General features: G+C 49.8%; 2 protein-coding genes across 7 annotated transcripts in view; both read right to left on the bottom strand.

The window, feature by feature from the left end:
- The window catches only part of ORAI2 (ORAI calcium release-activated calcium modulator 2), a 35,163-nt gene extending 29,232 nt beyond the window's left edge, over positions 1-5,931 (bottom strand). For 3 of the 5 annotated variants that reach the window (XM_075904414.1, XM_075904416.1, XM_075904415.1), the window contains exons 1-2: positions 5,780-5,931; positions 2,996-3,102 (exon numbers count right to left, since the gene is read on the bottom strand). In XM_075904414.1, coding sequence (XP_075760529.1) covers positions 2,996-3,006 — 11 coding nt within the window. In that variant the 5' untranslated portion in view covers positions 3,007-3,102; positions 5,780-5,931. The remainder of the gene's footprint in view (positions 1-2,995; positions 3,103-5,779) is intronic. The other 2 variants (XM_075904417.1, XM_075904418.1) reach the window with 2 other exon arrangements.
- A 5,782-nt stretch (positions 5,932-11,713) lies between these two features.
- PRKRIP1 (PRKR interacting protein 1) lies at positions 11,714-23,925 on the bottom strand. 2 transcript variants are annotated; one of them, XM_075904412.1, is made up of 6 exons: positions 23,509-23,916; positions 21,238-21,316; positions 19,997-20,097; positions 18,742-18,827; positions 17,284-17,351; positions 11,714-12,429 (listed from the first exon to the last, which is right to left on the bottom strand). In XM_075904412.1, the coding sequence occupies exons 1-6, from the start codon at positions 23,626-23,628 to the stop codon at positions 12,329-12,331; spliced, it is 555 nt and encodes a 184-aa protein (XP_075760527.1). In that variant the 5' UTR covers positions 23,629-23,916; the 3' UTR covers positions 11,714-12,328. The 2 variants fall into 2 exon arrangements, with proteins under 2 accessions (XP_075760527.1, XP_075760528.1); XM_075904413.1 differs by lacking the exons at positions 11,714-12,429; positions 17,284-17,351 and adding an exon at positions 17,535-17,623 and having other exon boundaries at positions 23,509-23,925.
- Between the last annotated feature and the right edge of the window lie 1,112 nt (positions 23,926-25,037).

The following is a 25,037-nucleotide window of genomic DNA, read 5'->3' as shown; positions in this document are numbered from 1 at the left end:
GCTGCATGCTGAGTTGCTGGCCCTGCTGCTGTCAGATCTTGGACAAATTGCCTGCCGGGCTGCTGCGGGCTCCGGCTCCATGCTGCCACAGGTCCAAGCCTGGCCCCACCCTGCCGCAGGCTACCCCTAACCCCTCTGCTGTGTGCTGCCAAAGCTCTGCTGCCAATGGCTGCCAGGGGCTCTGGCTCCGATGCCCCAGCAGCCTGCAGGCTCTGGCTCCACTTCTGCAGGCTGCATGGGGTTCTGGCCCTGGCCCAGCACTGCTGGGGGATATCGCCGGTCCTGGTCCCAGCTAGGGATGGAATAGTGTAGTCGATTAACCAATAAGCAAAAGCTTACAGGTTAATGCTATAAACTACATACATTTCTCCCCCCTCCTTCCCCCCAGTAAATTTTTTAGCAGACTGGCCAGATGTTGCTGGACCAGAGAGTGCCAGTTTTGGGATGTGCAACCTGTATTGTGTTTCCAAAGTAACACAGTTTAATTTCATGATGCATTATAGATGTGTGCCTCAAAAAGTTTCTTATTAAAGCACTACTATAATATCAGCTACTGCATTCAGTGTATCAGTTTTAATTATTTTCTAAATTAAAGCGTTTTCAATTAAGTCACCATGAAAAATATGGCAATTTCCTGCAATGTCCTTGAAAAACCCTACTGAATTAAACTGAAGTGTCTGTGGAGTTCATTGTATCAAAGGCAAAGTTTATATATTAATGTGGGCTAGGATTGTATTTAACCTCTTTAGGAGAAAGATGGGCTTTGAACCTGGGAAACTGTATGAGCTTCAAAGGACTATTTTGAAAAATGGGTCAGGCAAAAGTGGACTTTTGGACAAGCAATGTCAAGTGCTTTGTCTGGGGAATATTTAGGGGGCGGCAAATGCAAATTCCCACCTCCAGTTTTGCAAAAGCCCAGCCTTTTGAAGCTACATGCTAAAAGGAGGGTGATTGCCTACTGATTACCTGTCCTGGAATCACAAGATCAAAGGCCCAAGAAAGACTAACATATTCTGAGCTAAGGCTGGTATGAACTTTTAACCACAGAAAATCCTGTGTGTGGGTTTTGAAGGACTGACTCCTACCAAAGTTCTCGTTGGAGTGTGGGATTTGTGCAGGCGCTAGTGTATAAGCTTACTAGCATGTGTGTACATTATTTTGTTGTTTTCATATGTTGTCACTGTAATGCTTTCACTGTAAGAATAAATGTGCTGGCTTATAAAGAGCTGTGTTAACATAACTGCTGGCAGTTACATTGGTCATAAGCCTCCAAAGAGAAAGTAATGTACCAGTACTGGCCTGTTTAGGAAGCCTGGTTTGCTGAGAAAAACATAGTGTAGGCAGGTAATTGTGCAGGCTGGAGAAAACTCCAATCACATGGGAAAGAGAAGAAGGACTCTACTCCAAAGAGGTAACAAATGGGAGCTGGACTCCTAGGAAACGGGGTCCATTGCTGGACCACAAAGGGAGAATACAGATGCAGTTGTGCTGAACTGTAACACCACAGTTCATTTTACACTGGTTCAGTTTCCTCCTTCCTCAGATTGCAAAGACACCAAAGGAGCTGAATAGCATAAAATGCATAGCAGTCAAACTGGCTGGCAGCCTGAAAGGGACAGCTGTGGATTTTCTAACCCACTCACCCCATTTCATGCTTATCAGCCAATATTTATGACCAATATTTGTGCTTCTTTACTTCTTCCATCAGCCTCGCTTAGGGAAGAGAAAGCTATGACTCATGAGGGGAAATCAGGTTTTACTTCTCAACTATGTAGTTTCATAAATGTTCAAACATCTTCAGATTCAAACAACTATACGAAAAGCGAGTTAAACTAATAACATTATTTCAAAGGACTCTTTACAACACTGACCATGACCCAGACATCACTTTCATTAACATTGTGAGTTAACCGTATTGTTATTTAAAAGGCACCCTCTTGAGAGTTCTGATCACACTATTACTCACGGACATATAACAGAATTTCAGTGAGCAGTGTTTGTGAACTCTGGCGCATGTTTGAAACTCATATATTAATTAGGAGGTTTTAGATAAACAACAGAGACCTTGATCCCACAATCAATTCTTATACCAACAAAATGGCCACTGACCTCAACAAGAATGGCACGCATTAGCTACTGCAGAACTGGATCACACCAGCATTTAACACTATGAATATTTATACATATCTGGAAAAAACAGGCGCATGCATAGGAACATGCATGGTGTAGTACGAATTCATCTCAGCACTACTCTGCAAGGTCAAAAGCACCTTGGCTCTAGTTTGGTATTAATTATTTTTATTCACACCCAGGCAGCATAAATGGGGACTACAAGCATAACTAATATACGGTAAATAATAAACACTAGAGTTTCAAAAAGTGATGGAGGTAAATGTCACTTAAGTGCCAACAATATGTAGAAACTGCCCTCATTCCATATTCTATTTTAAAATGGATCCTACTTGTACATGTAGTTGTGAACCAAATGAAAAACTATTTCCCTATAAGGATGGTGAAGCACTGGGATGGGTCCCTAGGGAGGTGGTGGAATCTCCATCCCTACAGGTTTCTAAGTCTTGGCTTGACAAAACCCTGGCTGGGGTGATTTAGTTGGGGTTGGTCCTGCTTTAGGCAGGGGGTTGGATTCAATGATCTCCTGAGGTCTCCTCCCTCCCTAGGATTCTAAGAGTACGTTGCTGTGGCAAACAAGGAAACATTTCTCATTGGCAATTTCTACTATTTTGCAGCTACAATGACAGAGGGTTCTCACTCCAGATTCTTTCAGTCTTTGGCCCTCTCACACAGTGGTAATTAGAGTGCAAGATCCTCCTCCTGGTCAGCCTGCATCAGCAGTTGCAGCCCTTGGAGCATTTCTACTCAGTTCCTGAGCTGTGCAGGAAACAAGAGCACCCAATTTATTTCCATGTAGAAATAAAATGTCTACAAAAACATCCCAAGGGATGTGACAGTACAAACCAAAGCAAAGTGACACCACCTCAGAAACATCCGTGCAAAGAGGAGAAGGCGGCTCCAGGATCACAGTGGTCTGTGAAACTCTTGCAGGATATTTTCAAGAAGCAGATTCACAGGTGAATAGTCTCCCTTTTTAAAAAAAATACCATTAGTGGGAGGCATTGACTCTTGGGATGCGAGGAGCTGGATGGATATCCTAAAATAACAACACTGCAACCAGTGGATAAGAAAAGTCCAATGCCAGAAAAGCAACAAAAAATGCCGGTGGGAGCACTTTTGCTGACTGCAGTAGGAATTACTGAGCAGTTCTGAGGGCTGCAATAGGAGACCCAGAAGTAGATTCCTGTACGGATCGTGTCTTTAACAGAACAGTTTTACTGCATTATAATCATTAGCCAGGCATCTGAATAGAGTGGCAGAATTATTCTCGGAATCCTGGTTTTCCCCTTGCAATATGATAGGGACAGGATGACCAGCTGTTGCCTCTCAGAGCATGGAAGAATACCTTTTACTGGACCAACTTTATTGGCTCAATAAAAGATATTCCTTCACCTATCTTGTCTCTCATTTATCCAGGAGCCAATATGTCCAAATAACATTGCAAACACTCTGGGCCAAATTCATTCCTGGGGTAACGTCACTGACGTCAGTGATCCTGGAGTTACAACAGAGATGCATCTGTCCCCACTGCATGTCATGCCAATAAAACGTATGGAAGATGGAAAGCTTTCTGCTAGTGCCAGTATTGTTTTTGATTTGTCTCATATTTGCCCTCACAGCAGCAAACATTGCAGGGAAAGGCTTTGCCATGCCTTGGATCTCAGCTGCCTACACTTAATTTTAAATGCACACCCAGGAAACAAGGAGACGGCGCCGTCTAACAGGTGTACTGATTGTTTGCTGAATTAATCATAGTACTGTCTACGAACTTGGTTTCAAGAACCTAGGCCCCCTCTCAGGTTCAAGACACTGGTGGTGTGGATCCCCCACCCATCCCCGGTCTGGCACTTCACCGCAAAGGTGACTGGTGCCTGCATGGGAAGGGGTGCAGGAAGAGCCGCCCAGAGGGAAAGGGAAGAAGCATGAGGGGCCACCCCAGTTAGCAATTAAAATTTTGGCAGGGGCACAGAGGGGCAATGCACCCCCTGAAGTGCTACCACAAATCACCTATGTTTTATGCTCAGTTTCCATTAGCTTTAGGACCCCTACATGCCATGGCTTAGCCTGGCCCCATCCCCAATTGCAGGGAAGCCCACAAATCCTGCCCCGTTACAAGGCAAAGGTGGCCAACACATGGGCACCAGGAGCCACCGACCAGCGAGTCCTCCTAGTGCCTGGATTGCCAGAGGGGGTGTCAGCGTCCCCCCTTAGCCAGGGGCACGAGCGCAGCACCCCCACCCCTCCCCGGCCCCCGCGAGACTGTGCCCCAAGCGCCGTGCAGCTGTCCACCCCCAGACAGTCCCCCAAGCATCCCCAGAGTCCCCCCCGCATCCTCCTTGGGGGCCCCTCCCCCTGCTCCAACACCCCCCCGCATCCTCCTGGGGGGCCCCTCCCCCTGCTCCAACACCCCCCCCGCATCCTCCTGGGGGGCCCCTCCCCCTGCTCCAACACCCCCCCCCCGCATCCTCCTGGGGGGCCCCTCCCCCTGCTCCAACACCCCCCCCCCCGCATCCTCCTGGGGGGCCCCTCCCCCTGCTCCAACACCCCCCCCGCATCCTCCTGGGGGGGCCCCTCCCCCTGCTCCAACACCCCCCCCCGCATCCTCCTGGGGGGGCCCCTCCCCCTGCTCCAACACCCCCCCCCGCATCCTCCTGGGGGGCCCCTCCCCCTGCTCCAACACCCCCCCCGCATCCTCCTGGGGGGCCCCTCCCCCTGCTCCAACACCCCCCCCCCGCATCCTCCTGGGGGGCCCCTCCCCCTGCTCCAACACCCCCCCCGCATCCTCCTGGGGGGCCCCTCCCCCTGCTCCAACACCCCCCCCCGCATCCTCCTGGGGGGCCCCTCCAACACCCCCCCCCGCATCCTCCTGGGGGCCCCTCCCCCTGCTCCAACCCCCCCCCCCCGCATCCTCCTGGGGGGCCCCTCCCCCTGCTCCAACCCCCCCCCCGCATCCTCCTGGGGGGCCCCTCCCCCTGCTCCAACCCCCCCCCCGCATCCTCCTGGGGGGGCCCCTCCCCCTGCTCCAACCCCCCCCCCGCATCCTCCTGGGGGGGCCCCTCCCCCTGCTCCAACACCCCCCCCCGCATCCTCCTGGGGGGCCCCTCCCCCTGCTCCAACCCCCCCCCCGCATCCTCCTGGGGGGCCCCTCCCCCTGCTCCAACACCCCCCCCCGCATCCTCCTGGGGGGCCCCTCCCCCTGCTCCAACACCCCCCCCCCCGCATCCTCCTGGGGGGGCCCCTCCCCCTGCTCCAACACCCCCCCCCCGCATCCTCCTGGGGGGCCCCTCCCCCTGCTCCAACACCCCCCCCCGCATCCTCCTGGGGGGGCCCTCCCCCTGCTCCAACACCCCCCCCGCATCCTCCTGGGGGGGCCCCTCCCCCTGCTCCAACACCCCCCCCCGCATCCTCCTGGGGGGGCCCTCCCCCTGCTCCAACACCCCCCCCCCCGCATCCTCCTGGGGGGCCCCTCCCCCTGCTCCAACACCCCCCCCGCATCCTCCTGGGGGGCCCCTCCCCCTGCTCCAACACCCCCCCCCCCCGCATCCTCCTGGGGGGGCCCTCCCCCTGCTCCAACACCCCCCCCCGGCGTTTTGCTAGGTGCCCCGAGCCCCAGGCAGGGCCCCGGACGGGCCCGTCACTCACGCACCGTGGCGGGGGCAGCGCCCTGGCGCGTCCGCTCAGCCCCGCTGACTGCGCCGGAGCCGCCGCCGCCGCTGCCAAGGCAACACTGGAGCCCCTGGCACGTGACTCGGGGAGTCCTGCGTCACGTGACCTGAGCCAGCTCCAGACCGAAGGGGGGGCTCAGGAGCGAGGTAGGCGGGGCCTGCCGCTCGTCCCGGGATGGGGCGGAGTCTGGGGCTGCCCTTGCGGGGAGAGGACGGAGGGTCTGGGTGAAGTGGGTGGGGCAGGAGGGTGCAGAGCCCCCCATACCCTGCAGTGCTGCCCCACAGATTGATAGGGGACGTGTGGGGGCAGAGGCTGCCTGGGGTAACCTGCAGTTGGGGGGAAGGACGGCTCAGTGGTTGGAGCAGGGGCCTGCTAAGCCCAGGGCTGTGAGTTCAATCCTTGCAGAGGCCATTTAGGGATCTGGGGCAAAAATTTGTCAGAGATGGTACTGGGCCCTGCTGTGAGGGCAGGGGACTGGACTCAATGACCCATCACGGTCCCTTCCAGTCCTAGCATTCTATGAATACCTGACCTATGGCTCCCAGGACTGGGGCTTCAGAGCTTGTGCTACTCCTCTCCAGGGAATGCCCAACAAGTGGGCCATCTCCCCCCTCTGGCAACAGGCAGAAGAGCACCTGATCAGAGTGGCCCAGTCTGCCAGGCCTATACCCTGGGGGCTCGTCTACACTGGCCCCTTTTCCAGAAGGGGCATGGTAATTTTTGAAATCACAATAGGGAAATGCACAGGGGATTTAAATATCCCCCACAGCATTTAAATAAAAATGTCCACCACTTTTTTCCGGCTTTTAGAAAAGCCGGAAAAGAGCGTCTATACTGGCCCCGATCCTCCGGAAAAAAAAGCCCTTTTCCGGAGGATCTTATTCCTACTTTGAAAAAAGGGCTTTTTTTCCGGAGGATCGGGGCCAGTGTAGACACTCTTTTCCGGCTTTTCTAAAAGCCGGAAAAAAGCGGCAGACATTTTTATTTAAATGCCGCGGGGGATATTTAAATCCCCCACGGATTTCCCTATTGCGATTTCAAAAATTACCATGCCCCTTCCGGAAAAGGGGCCAGTGTAGACGTAGCCTGGGTGGTTTATAAGGACTGCACTGGAGAGTGCTCCTGGCTGCTTCAGAGCAAGGTGCTACATTCAAAGCACACAGAGAAAATGACCCAGGAGCAACCAAGCATATAATCATCTTTACCAGGCCTACAGTCCTTTGAAGGAGCCTTTTCTGAAGATCAAAAGGCAAATCCATTGCATCAAAATTTAATCACAAGCCCATTCTGACATAACCACTGTTCTTTGCACAGGGGGGGCACGCTCAATAGAATGGAAACAACAGATCTTGTCTGTGATATTGCAGAATAATTATACACCCCAGCAACCATCCCTATTTTGTCTCACTGAGATGAACTCAGAAAGGCTGTGATCTCTTCCTCTGGGTTGCAGCCACCTCTGGCTGCAGAAAACAAGAGCATCTCTTAGTACATTAAAAACAAAGCCAGAACACAGCACCCTGGGCTGTGCCCTCTCTATTGACTCAGCAGGAAACCCTGGAGGAGCTTATCACAGGAGGAATAAGAGATGGAGAACTACAGTGTGGGGAAGAGGCAACAGTGGTTCTTTACTTAGAAAGGAGATACAGGAAAATGCACATTTCATATCAGAAGTTACCAAGAAAAAGTAGCACAATAGGGAAGCTTGACCTTCAGAGTCTTCCCCTCTTTTAGAAATCACTTTGGGAGCAAAAAGAGAAAGAAAACACAGGGTAAAACCAATGAAAGGGACAGAACCCATCCCAAAAAACTTTTATGCCTGCAATAATACAACTATTTTAATTGACTAACCATTTAGGTGGTTCAGTTTTTGCATTCATTCAAGACAAGATGCTAAAAGTTGCTCAGTTTTAGAAGGGCATAACAAGTGGGGTTTCACAGAGGTGTTCTGGGACCAGTTCTGTTCAATATCTTCATCAATGATTTAGATATTGGCATAGAGAGGACACTTATTAAGTTTGCAGATAATATCAAGTTGGGAAGGGTGGCAACTGCTTTGGAGGATAGGATAACAATTCAAAATGATTTGGACAAACTAGAGAAATGGTCTGAGGAAAATAGAATGAAGATTAATAAGGACAAATGCAAAGTGTTCCACTTAGGAAGGAACAATCCGTATCACACATACAGAATGGGAAGTCACTGTCTAGGAAGGAATACTGCAGAAAGGGATCTAGGGGTCATAGTGAACCACAAGCTAAATATGAGTCAACAGTGTGATGCTATTGCAAAAAAAGCAAACATGATTCTGGTATGCATCAACAGGAGTGTTGTAAGCAAGACACGAGAAGTCATTCTCCACTCTACTCTGCGCTGATTAGGCCTCAGTTGGAGTATTGTGTCCAGTTCTGGGCACCACATTTCAAGAAAGATGTGGAGAAATTAGAGAAGGTCCAGAGAAGAGCAACAAAAATTATTAAAAGTCTTGAAAGCATGATCTATGAGGCAAGGCTGCAAGAATTGGGCTTGTTTAGTTTGGAAGAGAAGACTGAGGGGGGACATGATAGCATTTTCAGGCATCTAAAAGGGTGTCACAGGGAGGTGGTGGTGGTGGTGGGGGGTGTGAATTGTTCTCCTTGGCCTCTGATGATAGGACAAGAAGCAATGGGCTTAAACTGCAGCAAAGGAGGTTTAGGTTGGACAATAGGAAAAACTTTGTCAGGATGTTTAAACACTGGAATAAATTGCCTAGGGAGGTTGTGGAATCTCCATCACTGGAGATATTTTAGAGGTTAGACATATGTCTATCAAGGATGTTTTAGACCGGGGCTACTCAACATGGGACCCACGGGTAGGAGCCAAAACAAAAAAGTAATCAATATAATGGTCTTCTGTTGATATGCATTTTAGTAGTTAAATTCCTGGGCTGACATTGCTCATTAAAAGTGCTGTCAGATGGGTGGAAATTGGATAAATATTGCATTGTATTAATATCAGAACTGACAGGGCCTACATGTTGTGTAGTCTTGCCTTAATCTTTGTATTCATGCCTGTCAATGTGAAATAAACTATTTGTATGTGTATGCAATCACACATAAGTTGCAGCCCTCGGCATGTGCTGTGACTATCATTGTGGCCCCGGGGCTTCCAAAGTTGAGTAGCCCTGATCTATATGGTGCTTGGTCCTGCTCTGAGGGCAGGGGACTGGACTTGATGACCTCTTGAGGTCCCTTCCAGTTCTAGTATTCTATGAAGCCTTTATTTTACCAATCCTCATTTGGGACTGCATTGGACTAGAAATCCAGAAAGGTGGGTTTTTGCTGTTGACCTTTTGTAGGACCCAGAACAAGTCACTTCCCCTGCTGTCCTTCAGTTTTCCTTTCTATTTGATGAGGATATATTAATTTTCCTTTAGAAGAGCATACTGTGCCCTTAAGTGTTCAGGGTACCGACATCCAGCATGACTACTTACTCTACAATGCTGTGTTCTTGAGGGGTCCTATTGAAATGTAGCCCTAAGGCAGCTTGTACACTTCTTGACAGGATTCCTTGTGACATACACCTAACACAGCCTGAACTGGTGCACACGTTCAGCCCTACCAGAAATTGCCAGCAAAGGAGAGGGCAGGGCACATTTAATCTTCAGTGGCCCATATTCAGTTTTTGGATGAGCTTTGCTTGGCAGTAGATTTGTGTGTATACACTGTTCACTATAGGTAATTACAGAGTCATTAGGCAACAACCAGGCTAAACAGCTTTAACGCATTTGAACTCTAATGTTTTGGGACAGACAAGTCCATCTTCACCATTCAGACAAGAAGCCTTAGGTGACACATTTGCCTTTAGTTAATGAAAAGCCCTATTCATTTCATTCAGCCCAGCAGCCTGACAGCTGAGAGGAGAAGCAATGCCTCAGGGTACAGTTTATTCATGAGACTCATATTCCTCCCTTCCCTTCCGTCCTTTACACACATTCAGGCTGGGAAATAGTCTATGTTTTAACTGTCTCCTACAAATCATCATAGTGTGGAAAGTTCACCCACCCTTCCGCATGCGTAGGACAAGCAGAGGGTACAGCCCTCCTAAGTCATGTCTGTAGCAAGATCCATGAGCAAATGCCACTGATCAGTGTTTAATATGTAGCGTCTGTCAGCACACCACATACTTCAACAACTATGTAGGTGAAGCCAATCACTCCACTCTTGCATGGGCTCACAAGACAATGAAAAAAGATAAACACACCCTGTCATCCATGGGTCCTTATTCATAAAGGAAAGCTGGCAGATCATCTTCAAAGAACGAGCCAGGGAATTTAAATAACTTTGCTAGACACTACAAATCATGGACTGGATAGGTGCACAGGAATTATAGCTCACCACAACAGCCACTCTGCCCCATCCGAGCTGCTTTTTCACCTTCCCTCACTTCCTTCCTCCCACCCACCTACCTCTGGTGTTGACATGTCCTGTCACCTTGAATGGTCCCTTGAAATATACATTGCTGCCTACAAAGGCTAAACAATCTTTTCTGCCTCCTATTTAGCTGTGACACTCCGAGTTAATGTCCCCTCTAATCTTCTCCATCCTTGTGTGGATTTTTTTCTGTCCGTGTGCAGAAAAATTTTAATATGCACCAATGCACATGTGAAAGGGCACCATCAATAGAAACATAAAACCAAGCTGTGAGAGCTCTGCTAATCAGCCAGGCAGCACCGAATCTCTCCTGAGCAGTTGCACAAGCACACAGCTTACCGGGAACATACTTCCCAGCCCTGAAGAGCACTGTCAGTGCAAAAGTTTTTCCCTCTCAGCAACAGAAGTTAGTCCAATAAAATATATTTCCTCACACACCATTATCTCATTGGTCAGGGAGTCAGTCAGTCTCTTCAATCCTACTCCCCACATTGGGAGTAGGCAAGAGTGTACAAAGAACAAAAGAGCATTTATAGCAATGATGAACTCCAAAGAATACAATGCAGCTTTCCACCACTGAAGGAGATGTTACCCTGCCGGAGGCCATTAAGGAAAGGGATCTAACCCTAGAGAAATAGAAAAAAACTAAACGCCTCTAGCACGTGACAAAAGTCAGTTTTCCCACAACGCAAATAACTTTATAGAGAAGCATTAACTTGTTCAAACACCACAACTAGTTTTAGGCAGCAGTATCAAGCTGATCTAATGGTCTCACCTTCTTTTACTATTTTCTTAGGTTATTTAACATTTTATCACAGCCTGAAAGGGGGAAAATCTCTTCTGGACTGAAAGCATTAAAAAACGATCAGCACTTCTAAGTTAAAAAGTAGTCGTTATTTTCTTCAATCCAGGCTATGGGCAATGGACACAATAGGCTTCCGTTTTAGTTTAACTGAGACGGAGGCTAAGTAACCCTGACGCTGCACTGTGTTGGGCATTTTTGCACAGACCGCCCCCAAGACTGTCTTTAAGACTATGCGTGTCCCAGCACTGCAAAACGTTTCATAGAGCAACACAAGATTCACTGCCTGATAGTGATGCTGCTCCCCCTTAAGTTAGTAGCTCTGATGTCTGACATTAGTGACACCTACTTTCATCTGAAAAAATGAGGAACAATAGTTCCTCCTACCAAAAAATTAAACGCACAGTATACGCAGCAGCTCTGTACAGTCTCACATCTGTTATCTCCAACTTAAGTGACAAAACCACTACTGATCTTTATGTCCCTTAATCCAAACATGGCTGAGATAGCACAGCACTGCCAGGAGGCAAGTATTTCTCCTTTAAGGATTTCCTGGAATTTCACAAGCTTTCCCCTCTGATGAAACAAATTATTCTTCATGCCCTTTAAAAACTCTTCAGTCTAGCTTAAAAAAAAAACCACACCCACAGCAAGCAAGAGATTCTTATTAAATCACATTCAAGTAAGAGCAGACAGGACATCAGACATTCCCTTTTTATTAATAGAAAAATTTAAAAGAAACGGATAGGGCACATTTGAGCAATAAAAAATGGATCCTCTGTTTAAGTCGCTCACACCTGTCTAGCAACAGAAACCGATTGATTTCGGTTATAGATGGGCCCAATACAAAACCCCAAATTGAAAAACACTCACAGTGTAGGGAAGTTTGAGCCCAGACCAATCTTGCTTCGGGCTAAATTCTGCCCTCGGGAACATATATCCCATTCCTACTGATTTCAAAGGAAGTTGTGTACCCAGCCTTTGGGGTAGAATCTGCCCTAAATGTTGATGGATATGTTTTAGATCTCAGCCAGAAAACACTTTGGGCCATGCTAGAAAGAACTCTAGGGTAACACAGGCTTGTGGCTGTCTCAGAGCAACCGTATAGCAGACTGCACAGCAGTTATACAAGCAGTTATGAAAATTATTTGGCAGCCTTCTACCAAAAGCCTTTGGGACTCAGATGTGAAGGTCACACCTCCACTGTCAAGCAGGTACAACATATGCTAATGGGTTCTGCCCAGCTGCGATGAAAGCTTCCATGTTCCTGAACATAAAGCAATGAACATTGTTTCCAGCTGCCACTGCTTTAGCATCATCTTCCCATCACGAAGCTGGACTCTTCTGCATCATCGTCCTTCTCTTCCTCCTCCCCTTCTTCCTCACTGGTCTGTGGCTCTTGAGATTGGTCAGACTCTAAGGAGGAAAGCAGAATGTGCTGATTACATGTAACACAGTGTGCACACCAATATATTAAACAGAAAGGAAACTTCAGAAGTTAGAAAAGGAAGATTTTATTAGGTTACCTACCTTGTCCATTCCTAAAGTGTGATTGCAGGATTGCTCCCTACCATGTATTTACCAACATCTCCTGATAAGTTTTAAAGGCTCCATGCAATAGGGTTCCAAGTGAAACCATAGGCACAAGTGAACAATTTCTCTATTCGGATATGCCCTCATCCAATATTCACAGCTTCATTTTCTTAATCTTATCCCATTGCTCCCAGTTATTACTAGCACCTCTCAGACCTCTAGGTCAGCGGTGAAAAACTTTTTTTTGAGTCAGGGGCTGCTGACCCATAGAAAAAAAAAATCAGTTGCTCCCCACATTCCCCTCGCATACCAGAGCTTGGGGGACCAGGCTAGTAGATTTTGGGATGGCGGGTGGGTAGCGCAGGCTCCCCAATGCTGGGGTGGAAGTGCGAGCCTCAGGGGGCCAGATCCAGGTAAGTCAGGGGTTGCATCTGGCCCCTGGGCTGTCAGTTCCCCACCCCTGCTCTAGGTAAACGCCCACTCAAGTTTACAGTTATTTTATTGCTATGCAGGGACTAGTAATCGATTGCCAGGTTTGGCCTTGCTCAGTAGTACATGGAGTTCTTTGGGAGAATGTGAAAAGCAACCCAAGTCTCAATCTGTGGAGAAGGACCATTTCCGAGAACCCCCATGAGGAACTTTGGGCGCAATGGGACCTTGATTCAAAACTCCTCCCTATCGCCCCCTCTCCAGCTCTTGCACCGTAATTTCGTTTGGGACACACTGTGCTCAGCCCAAATGCCAACCCTCATACACAGCATTTATTTTTCAGTAGCTTGGTGCCACCAAGTGGTGAAACTACATGATGTTGCTTGATATTAGACACCCTCAAGTGAAAAAAAGTGAAGGCGACTCCCAGTACTCGAGACTGAAGTCCTATTAATTCAGAGAAGAAGTTTCCCTACAGAATGTAACCAATAGCTTCACCCTGGCCCTTGTTTTGGAAGGGCGCTCGCTAGAGGACAGAAGGGACCTTGATAGCTTGACAAAACTTCCAAGATGGTTGCCAGTTACTGCCAGCTGTGATGCTCAAACTAACAACCTAGAGGTGAAAGTCTCCACATCACCAGAGATTGATACAGCAATTCCACCTCCTCCAGTGATAGAAATGTAGCCAAGTTAGTCTGGTGGAGCTGAAACAAAAAACAGGACGACGTAGCACTTAAAAGACTAACAAGATGGTTTATTAGGTGATGAGCTTTCGTGGGTCAGTCCCACTTACTCAGATCGAATCTGAGGAAGTGGGTCTGGCCCACGAAAGCTCATCACCTAATAAACCATCTTGTTAGTCTTTTAAGTGCTACATAGTCCTGTTTTTTGTTTCACCTCCTCCAGTATGTAACCAGTTAAACAGGACACTAGGGAAAAAAAGCGACTCTGAAATTTACTTTGCTCTCATGATCAAGCAACAAACTTGTGAACTGATAACACAGGACTAAATCCATCTGTAGTGTCGTTTCAGAGGACTCATGGCCAAGATTAGTTTGACTCCCTCTTTCAGTAAATCACAGGCTGGCAAATGTCAGGGTCAAATAAGCATGTGTTTTAAAAGCAGAAATACAAATGAAGTCAAAGGTAGGTAGAAATGCCAACCAACTCTCATATCCAGCAACACTGTCAGCATTGCTATAGCCCTCAACAACTTCCTGTGTAATAACACAGCAGCACTTTGTGGCTTGAATTATTTCTTAAAAAAAAAAGGGGGGGGGGGGAAGTAGCCCAGGGCAGGATTGTGCTAGGTTTGTGGGCTGACAAGCTCCGGCGGGACGCCCCCGTCAGCCAGACCGGACCCAGAGGGGTCCGCGTCCTTAGGGCCCTGGGCTGGGGCCCGTGAGTGAGGGCAGGCCTGGGCCCTGCTCTCCCCCCCCTCCCCCGAGGAGCAAGTACCCCATGACTGGGGAAGAGAAGTGATGAAACCCCCCCTTTTTTTCAGACCCCCTAGTATGCTCCGAGCAGGGGCATTGAGCCGTGAGGAATATAGACAGACTGGCCAGGGAAGCCAGTCAAGGACAAAACTACGGGTGAGGTGGTGGGACGTTCGGGACAGTTTGCCGGGCCGGGGAGAAGACAACCGAGAGGTCTGTCTCGGCTCGGTCACAGATGCACTAACAGGAGTGTGGTGAGCAAGACATGAGAAGTCATTCTTCTGCTCTACTCTGCGATGATTAAGCCTCAATTGGAGTATTGTGTCCAGTTCTGGACACCAAATTTCAAGAAAGATGTGGAGAAATTGGAGAAGGCTCAGAGAAGAGCAACAAGAATGATTAAAAGTCTAGAGAACATGACCTATGAATGAAGACTGAAAGAATTGGGCTTGTTTAGTTTGGAAAAGAGAAGATTGAGAGGGGACATGATAGTGGTTTTCAGGTATCTAAAAGGTGTCACACAACGAGGAGGGAGAAAAATTGGTCTCCTTGGTCTCTGAGGATATAACAAGCAGCAAGGGAGGTTTAGGTTGGATAATAGCAAAAACTTCCTAACTGTCAGGATGGTTAAACACTGCGGCTGTGTCTAGACTGGCAAGTTTTTCTGCAAAATCATCTGCTTTTGCGGAAAAACTTGTCAGCTGTCTACACTGGCCACCTGAATTGCTGCAAGAACACTGACGATCTCATGTAAGATCTTCAGTGTTCTTGTGGAAATACTGTGCTGCTCCCGTTCGGGCAAAAGCCCTCTTGCGCAAATCATTTGCGCAAGAGGGCCAGTGTAGACAGCACAGTACTGTTTTCCTCAAAAAAGCCCCAATGGCTAAAATGGCGATCGGGGCTTTTTTTGCAGAAAAGCGCATCTAGATTGGCACGGACGCTTTTCCACAAAAAGTGCTTTTGCGGAAAAGCGTCCTGCCAATCTAGACGTGATTTTCTGAAAATGCTTTTAACGGAAAACTTTTCCGTTAAAAGCATTTCCGGAAAATCATGCCAGTGTAGTCATAGCCTGCCAGTTGCCTAGGGAGCTTGTGGAATCTCCATCTCTGGAGATATTTAAGAGCAGGTTAGATAGACATCTATCAGGGACGGTCTAGATGGTACTGGGTCCAGCCATGAAGGCAAGCGCCTGGACTCGATGACCTCGAGGTCCCTTCCAGTATTCTAGGATTCCTTTTTTTTAAAAAAAATACTCTAATTCTACAAGGCCTCAGTTTCACTGAGCCAAAGTAGTTGCCACATTGTCCCCTTAGGAAGACACTTACTTTGCTGCATGTAAGGAGCAAACAGAATCAGTGGGTATGTCAGCAATATTCTGAACGAAGCGCAACATTTTCAGAAGCACCTAAGGCAGGCAGGGGAACCTTTTTTGGTCAGGGCCACTGACTAGGGATGTAAAAATCCCAGTTAAAATGTTAACAGGTTAATCTAGATCTACTGCATCACACTGCACTGCGGGTGGTGGTGGTATCGCATCGCCAAAGTGGCTCCCACAGCATCATGGGCCAAGCTGAACTAGAGTAGTGGGCAGGGGCACTGGTCCAGCTGGGCCCAGCACCAGCTAACCAGTTACACCAATAAGCATGCCAATAAGGCAATACTTACCAGGTAACCTGTTAACCGGCTACCCCTACCACTGGCCCACAGTTGGGGGCCCACACACAAGCAGAAAACCTCCCAAACTGTCATTACTCACTTGCTCTCAAGATGGGAAGCAAAACCAAACAAAAACACGCCACCACCCCTCACTCAGAGTTAACCTGGCATACATCATGCTCTAAAAGGATGTTAAGAGGCAGTTAATTGACTAATTGTGTAGTCGATACAATTAACTTTGACTATATAATTAGTCGGTAAGGGGCCCCACTGTGGCTCTGCAGTTTAAATGTAGCAGGAGCCGGGCATGCAGGCAGCCCAGCTCCTACTACATTAAACAGAGCCTCAGCAAGGGTAGGTCTGGGACCTGGCTCGAGCTGGGACTGAGCAGTCCCGGCTCCTTCCAGGTCCTGGACTGCTGAACATCTGCCTCCCTAGCCCCCCACCTGCACCATGGTGGAAGGAACTGGTTTTTAAGATGGCTCCCCCCAGCACCGGTTCCTGCTCCCCCCCTTGCTGCCTCTGATGCAGAGGCAGCGGGGGGATAGGGGAGATGGAGCAAGTAGTGACTCTAGTCACTTACATTCCTAGCGCTCTAGCCCCATGGGGAGGGTGCTGAGATCTGCAGCTGCCCTACACAGTGGAGCAAGCTAGCATTTTGGCCTGCTGTGCCGAGACATGCTGCAGGCTGGATCAAATTAAGTTGCAGACCACCAAAGGTTCCCCACCCCACACCCACCCCGCACCCTACGGGTATGTCTACGTTGTAGGAAGGAGGTTGCTTCCCAGCCCAGACAGCTGCACTAATTCTGCTGGTTTTAACCTGCTATCTTGAGCAACGTGGATACCGCAGTATGGGCCGTGGCATTGGCTGAGTCCACACCCCATCCAAACCCTCTTGGTCTGTATTCTGGTGGTAAGTCTGAGCTGTTATGTCCATACTGTTAGTGCACCAGCTGTAGCAGAACACGCATGTCTGTCTGCCCTGGCTGCTGCACAAACATACCCCACATGATTTACTAGCCTAGCTCCCATTCTCAGTGAATTTCCACGTGGCTTTTGAAAATTACACTGAAATTTTCAGTTTGACTAGCTTGTCCTCTGCCACACAGACACAAACTGCAGGCTCAGCAGTGGACATATAAAATCAGCTGTTGTCCTTGTATTACAGAGCAGAACTGAGACCTGAGAAAGGGGAAAACTCAATTCCACTGACCCTCTTGTGGTTTCTTTTGATCAAGTTTACTTTTCTTAGCCAGCAGTTTCTTCTCTTTTAACTTCTGGCTGCAAAACAAGAAAAATGCTTGTGTTGGTGCAAATGGAAGCATTTAAATCTTTTTGTACATTTTAATGTGTTAGATGAGGTGTCGCTATCAGGTTTGACACTTGAATCTTGACAAATTCAGGTCAAATCCGCTCAATTTTCCATTTAGTGAGAGTGAAGTTTCACAAAACAAGACCAACAGAAACATTCAAGTTGTTTTTATTCCATCTTGGAACTTCCATTTTCGGCTGCTCCTGTACAAACTGAGGTTGCCAGTCTCCCAGGAAAATAGCTAAAAATGGAACATGAAACAAAAATGAACGCAACTCATTTATTTTCATTATCCAAGGTAAAAAAAAGCCCAAAAAGCAAACAGAAAGGTGAAGTCAGCTGATTAAAGCTGAACATTTAAAAAAAAAGGGAAGGTGTTATCAAGAACAAGGTTTTAACTTAAAATTATCTCTAAGGACACTGATTTATTACTGACTCATCTCCCCATCGGTGTGGGGAACACCTGTAGGAGCAGGATGGAATTTCCTTCTCCATGGCTTATTCTCTTCTTGGCCCTTATGTGAAGGATGCTCACAAGGTACCAGTTAGAGTCAAGAGTGGCATGGCTGTTGGCAATGTGGATACTTATGCTCAAATACATTAACTGAGACAAACAACTAATTTTGCAGACCTTTCAACAACAGGTGGCACCTTTCAGTCACTAGAAACCTGAAAACTGGCTTCCAGTGGTGGTGAGCAGAAGCTGTCAGGGCTCAACATCTTTGAAAATTGAGTCCTCTCAGTTGCCCTGGTGTTTTTAAAAGGCATAGAACTAAACAGTACAAAATTCACATGCCTCCATCATTCCTGTTCAATTCCTGGAGGAATTTAGCAGTGTCAATCTTATACATACTGATGGATAGCAGTCAGTTATAATGTGGTTTTAAACATTTTAATTAGTCAGTGGTTCCATATACTTAATATATTTTCACTCACTACTGGTATATAGAGCACATACTCAGTACTGGTGACTTAAATAGACTACAGATCCGTTTTGCTATGTAAATGGGTACGGCTTTCTGAACATCCACATAAAACAATAAGCTGAATAAATCATGTTGACTTACACAGAAGACTGAGCTACAAAGTCATCAGCCTTTTTCCTGTAGACTCATATCCCTGCAAATACCCAAGATGCACAGTCATTTTCTCAACTTAAAAGTTCTTGGCTCCGAGCACTACAGATACTCATTTAAAAGTGTAATGGAGACACTTTTGAAACTGGTCTTTGTAGCCAGAAATCAGAGCTGAAAGATCTGGACAGCGGAAGACAGCATTGAGCCACAGTTCATAGCTACGGGCAGATCATAAAGCATGTAGCGTTCCTGTGCTCAGTCTCCCAGGAGCATTTGCCCTTACCGCTTCCTTCTGCGTTTTGCTGTTTGCTCCTCTGCAATCATCTTATTCTTCTCCAGTTTCTTCTGGTATTCGTCATCTAGTTTTTGCTGTAATTGATTGTGTGATATTTTGGTTACAATTTAAACAATGTGATTATATAAATGAATGTAGGGAGAGATCTCAGACACAGTGGGGAGATTTGCCAGCGGGTTTGCTGTGGGTGCTTTTTTAAATTAAGTGTGTACTGATAAGAATAACGTTGTACGTAAAATTTAATAGCATAAGCCGCATTCCAAGACCTTTAGCTGAGGGGAGGAGGAAAAGGGTGGAGACTTAATCAACATGAAGACAGCAAGAACCTGAGGATTTGGCCCTATAAAGTTCTATAAGAGACATGAGGGAATTATATGGAAGATATCAGCAGCACCATACAAATATTTGAAAGATTTGCTGAGAGGGGGAATCAAATGGGGACAAAGGTCCGTGGGAGAGCAGTGCTAAAGTATTGCAGGTCCAGGACTTAAGTGCAAGTTCAGGAGTGTGCAATTTTTGATTCCTGACTTCAACAAGTGTTTGTTTTGATGCTGTCTTTGTAAACCAAGTAACCAATGTGGCTCCTTTTGTTGACTGGGAAGAATCTACTCATGTTTCTATTGATTTTTAAAGCATTTTAAAGTCATATTTGGGAATAGGGGCACAAGAGCTCTGGCTTAGTCCACCTCCAGCCAGGTCATCCCCTACAGCAGTAGTCTTTAACTTTTTTAAGCACAAGATCACTTTTTGAATTTAAGTCGGTCCAGGATCTACCACAAACACAAATACCCCCTACCCCACCCCTTTCCTGAGGCCCTGCCCTCCTCACTCTGGGAAGATGGGGTACAGCGGAGGGGGAGAGTGACATCAGTGCCCCTGTCTCCCTCACTCTGCACAACAAGCAGGAGGCTTCCGGGGGACAGCTGAGGCTCTGGGCAGGAGCAGCAGGGCAGTGCAAGGAGGGGACACTGAAATGCCAGCACTTGATAGCCTCCCAGCCAAGCCAATCAAGATCACCTGTCAGATCCTGAGCTACTAGTTGGTGACCATTGCCCTACAGAGAGAATGACACGGGTCTTATGCAATAAGCCTGCTGTGTTAATGCAGGTTTTCCTGGACCCCACACATCCCATATTAGGAAAACCAGCCAGTTCGAAGTGAATCCGATTTCTCTCTCACTCAAAAAAAAATGCAATGAACACTGAGCAGTCGGACAACGGACTGCAATAAGGGGCCCACTTACTTTCTCAGCCATGGCATCCATAAAGTCCTGCCTCTGGTACTCTCGCCGACGCAGATGTCGGTACACATGGAATTCCCCACTGCCGGCTCCAGCGCTAGAACCTGCCAATGGCACAGGTGTCAGTAGACAGTCTGCTACTCAGAGAGCAAAGGGAATGATCCATGGTGCAGCAGCAGAGTCTGGTGCGCTCTGCAAGGACTCAGCAGCTCTGGGGCTTGTCTTTGGAGACCGAGTTGGACAAAATTCCTGTTTTAAAATGACTAAGAGGCTAACATCTAAGATGCTCCCACATGGAGGCCAATGGGCTATAGCTGACAGACATTGTAGGAAGTAAAGACCATCACAAGTTTGCCCAGCAAATATGCTGTTACCACCGGTTAACCAATTAAAGGGGATTTTACATCCTAGCACAGATGTTTATTATGCATCTCAGTTTCCCACCTTCTGAGACATAGGGATAATACACTCACAGAAGGAGCTATGAAGTCTGAATTTGCATTTCCAAAGCACTTTGAAATCCCAGAGAAGGGCAGATCCTTCTCACTATCAGTACTGCTGCACTTGCCTCTACCCACACAGTGCAGACAAGCTTTCTGGGGAGGCTTAGGTGCTGTTCACATTATACTCTGAAAATAATCAGCCACAACGTAGACCAGCGATGGGCAACCACAGAGTAGGCACAAGTGGCCCTCCTTCACCTCCGTGGACTGCAGTCCACCGGGGTTCTGCCTGCAGCCCAGCGGTCTCCATCTGCCTCCTCCCCGAGGCACCACTCGCATACTGGGGCACTAGCACCCCCCACTTCCTACATCTCCACCTCCCTCCCAGCACATTCGGGGCACCACCAATCACCTGATTTGCGCTCCATCCCTGCTTCTCCCCCTCCCTCCCAGAGCTGGAACAGATCTAAACAGATGATTTGTGGCATTCCAGCTCGGAATAGGGAGGGGGCGGGAGGCGTAGGAAGTGCAGGGCTCCAAGAGGCATATTGGAGGAGCAGGGCAGACTTGGGTCTGTGGGCTGCAGGTGGAGCCCCAGTGGGCCACACACAGCCTGCAGGCTGCCCACCACTAATATAGACTAATAAAAAGACCATTTGGAAAAATGCCACCCAACTCACATTCCAGGCTCTTTTCTTACCAGAGGTGGACAGCAGAAGAGCACTTGCACTACTCTTTATTACACACTCATCTCAGGTTAGGCCATTCGCTCTAGAGTTATCAGAAGAACAGCATCCTTACCCATAACATCTCTCACAAATTCCGGGGGAGGGCGTGGGGCCCATTCATTTAGTTTTTCAGGGATTGGAACAGTCTTATCCTACAATAAGACATAAGCCAACCATCAATATCTCCTCTGGGAAGAGCGGAAGTGTTAATACATTATCAAAAGTTGATATCCACACAATGGTGGAATCTCTCCATGTCACCACAGACCTTAGAAGAAGTATAACTGTGCCAGCAATTCTCCCTCAGTGGAGGAAGAGGAGTCGGGGATACCCCCAGAGAGGGATGTAAAAACTGAATAAAAATATTAACTGGGCACCTGATAAAAATTCTATCAGTTACACAGTTTAACTGCTGCCCCTTCAGAGTTCAATCATTAACAGTAGCCGATAAGCATCGTGTTATTGGTTAACCATTTAAACTCTTAAATCCCTATTCCCAGAATGAGAACTGGAGGTCGGTGTCAGCCCTCCTTTCTCCACTGCATCCCACCCACTGAATCTGGGATTCCTCCCAGCATACAGAGTGGAGGGTTATGGTCAGGGCTCTCTGTGAGATGTACATTTGTGTGGTTTCTCAGGAGAGATTCAAATGCTCAGGTGATTGGGAGAGCGCCCACAAGCAGGTTTTTGTTTCTCTTGGTGGCATCCTTTTGCACATATAAAAAATGATTCCACACATGGATGGAAAAGATGTATGGAGCCACAGTGGGCCACTTAGAAAAGGATATGAGAGAATCAGTCCTCTAGAGGGGAAGAATCAGGGTGCCCCATGCACAAAGGGGACCCCAGCAAAAAGGGTAAAGGGGGATTAGTCCGGAGAAAGGGTGCTTGGTCCAGGACTCCAGCACAAGGAGGGAGGTCAGGCCTGAGGACGACCCAGTCTTGAAGAGGTTTGTTTCGGTCACCATCATAGAGAGCAAGATCAGTTTGGAGAAAAGGGCACCAAGGGAGGAGATCAATGCAGAGGAGGTTAGGGTATCCTGGACAAGGAAGGAGAATGAGTTCCCCACATAGGAATCCAGGTGCCCTAGGACAGAGCTGGAAGCGACAGTACCAGGTGGAACCAGTCCTCAGTCAGGAAAGGGAGCTTGATTGTGAGGGGGGGGGGGGGGAGGGTTGTGACAGGAAGGGAGGATCAGTCCTGAGGCTGGGGTTCCTCCAGAGAAGGAAGAGGAATCAGGTGCAGAGAGGGAACCAGGATGTGTCAGAACACGGGCTGGGCTGGGCTGGGCAGGAGACGGACAGTGCTAAGGAGCAATCGGTGGGGCACGGGAGGGCAGTCATTGCACGAAAAGGGTGGGCAGCTGGGGGTGGTATCAATTGGGAGAGGACGCTTTGGGTTGCCCCAAGGGCAAGAACGGGACCCACTCCCAGAGGGGAATCACAGGAGTCCAGGATGGAGCTGAGGGAACAGCACCAGGTCGGTCCAGGAGCCCAGCACTAGAGAGGTGCCACGGGTCAGTCCCAAGGATTGTCACGCCAGGAGACCAGTCGGGGGGAGGAAGGGGCACAGATCTAGGGCTCGGTCCCAGGCAGAGGAGGAAGGGTCCAATTCAGGGGCTGGCTGGCGCAGGGCAGGGGCTCGTATCAGGGGTCCAGGAAAGGGGGGACCAAGCCTGGGGCCCTGTAGCAGGTGGGGGGCTCAGCATTGAGGGACCAGGCCAGGGGGCCCGTAGCGGGAGGGGCCGGGCGGGCTCAGTATCCGGGGGGCCCGTAGCGGGGGGGGCCCAGTATCCGGGGGGCCTGTAGCGGGGGGGCCCGGGCCGGGGGGGGCTCAGTATCGGGGGGGCCCGGGCCAGGCCGGGGGGGGCTCAGTATCGGGGGGGCCCGGGCCAGGCCGGGGGGGGCTCAGTATCGGGGGGGCCCGGGCCAGGCCGGGGGGGGCTCAGTATCCAGGGGGGCCTCAGTATCCGGGGGGCCCGGGCCGGGGGGGGCTCAGTATCCGGGGGCCCGGGCCGGGGGGGGCTCAGTATCCGGGGGGGCTCAGTATCCGGGGGGGGGCCCGTAGCGGGGGGGGGGGCCCGTAGCGGGGGGGGGGGCTCAGTATCCGGGGGGCCCGGGCCGGGGGCTCAGTATCCGGGGGGGGGGCCCGGGCCGGGGGGGGCCCGTAGCGGGGGGGGGGGCCCGGGCCAGGGGGCCCGGGCCAGGCGGGGGGGCTCAGTATCCGGGGGGCCCGGGCCAGGCGGGGGGGGCTCAGTATCCGGGGGGGCCGGGGGGGGGCCCGTAGCGGGGGGGGGCCAGGCCGGGGGGGCCCGTAGCGGGGGGGGGGCCGGGGGGGGCTCACCGGGTTCTTCATGAGCCGCTCCAGCCGCAGCCGCTGCTCCTCGGCCGCGCTCCGGGGGATGACCAGCGGCTGCGGCTCCTTGCGGGGCCGGGGCGGCCGCGGGGCCGAGGGCGCCGCCATCTGCGGCCTCTGCCGGCAGCGGCTGGGCCCGCCCGGCCCCGGCTGATGACGCCCTGGCGACGGGGCCGCTGATTTGCATATATGAATATTCACCAGGCTGGGCGGGCTACGGACGGGCCCTATGAATATTCATGAGCGCGCCAGGCCCTGTTATTGTAGGGTCGCCCGGGAGCCGGCCTGCAGCCCTGGGCCTGCTAGTGCCTCGGGCTCCCCCCCTCGGGCTCCGGGCCCTGCAGACAGGGCTCCGCTCGTCTAATTAGCCGCCCCAGCCCGTGGCGAGCGAGATACCCCGCCCCGTGCCCGGAGATACCCCGCCCCGTGCCCGGAGATACCCCGCCCCGTGCCCCGAGATACACTCCCGCCTCCCGCCTCCCCCCAGGGGTACACGGGCATGGCAGCTTCCAGCAGGGGCGGGGGGCCACAGCGTGCAGCCTGCACCTCGCCTCCCCTCCTGCACCCCAATCTCCTGTCCCGGGTCAGAATCCCCTCCGGTCCCGAACTCCCTCCCAGGCCCATAACCCTCCCCTGCAGGTGCCCCACAAAATCTCCTGGCCACAGGAGGGTTCATTCTGCCCTGCCACTATTCAGACTGGCCCGGGACTGGACCTGATCTCTCGAGGTCCCTTCCGGTTCTAGTGTTCTGTGCTTCAAATTCTAACCCCTTTACCTCCCCCCCTTCCCGGAAACAGGGTGCCCGAGGAATTCTCCCTCCCCGCAGCCTAGCTAGCGGCAAGGTGGATGACTGCAGTCACAGAGAACCCTTCCATGGCTTTAATGTTTACACGCTAGTGCTCCGGAGCCATGCAGCTGTAGTGCTGACAGTGTAGGCAAATACCTAGGCAGGAACCCAGCTAATCCCAGCTCCATTCTCAGAGCCAGCAGTGTTAGATAGAGCACTGCACCCAGGAAAGTTCATGCCACTCACAGCCCCTTAGGTCATACCTGGACCCCCAACTGTTCAGCTTGCTCAGACCAGGCTAGCCAAGGTGGTAAAAAACAATGCAATGCTGGGGAGGTATAGTTCTCACCTTTGCATGCAACTTGGCAAAGGTGGAAAATGGCAGTAGCCACGGCCAAAGAAAGTAACGAAATGCTCACCACATGCAAAGTATATGACGATCTATGGCTGCAAAACGCTTAGCATTATTATTATTAGTGCTCTAGGGTGTTTTTCCTTTGTGCTGAGGTATTAGAAAGCACTGGAGTTTTAATGATGATCATCAGTCATTCAGCACCCTTCATGTCCAAGGCACCATGCAGAGGTTATCTCCTTAACCTGCTCCAGAGAAAGAGGGATTCCCCCATTGAGCATCTCTAAGGCACAGAACATCTACAGGTATGTCTACACCAGGAAACTATTTCTAAATAAGTGATTTTGAAATAATCACTCCTGAAATAACTGTTTCAAA

The sequence above is a fragment of the Pelodiscus sinensis genome, chromosome 21 (assembly GCF_049634645.1).
Source record: "Pelodiscus sinensis isolate JC-2024 chromosome 21, ASM4963464v1, whole genome shotgun sequence".
NCBI lineage: Eukaryota > Metazoa > Chordata > Testudines > Trionychidae > Pelodiscus > Pelodiscus sinensis.
This window is presented reverse-complemented; position numbering and strand designations above follow the sequence as displayed.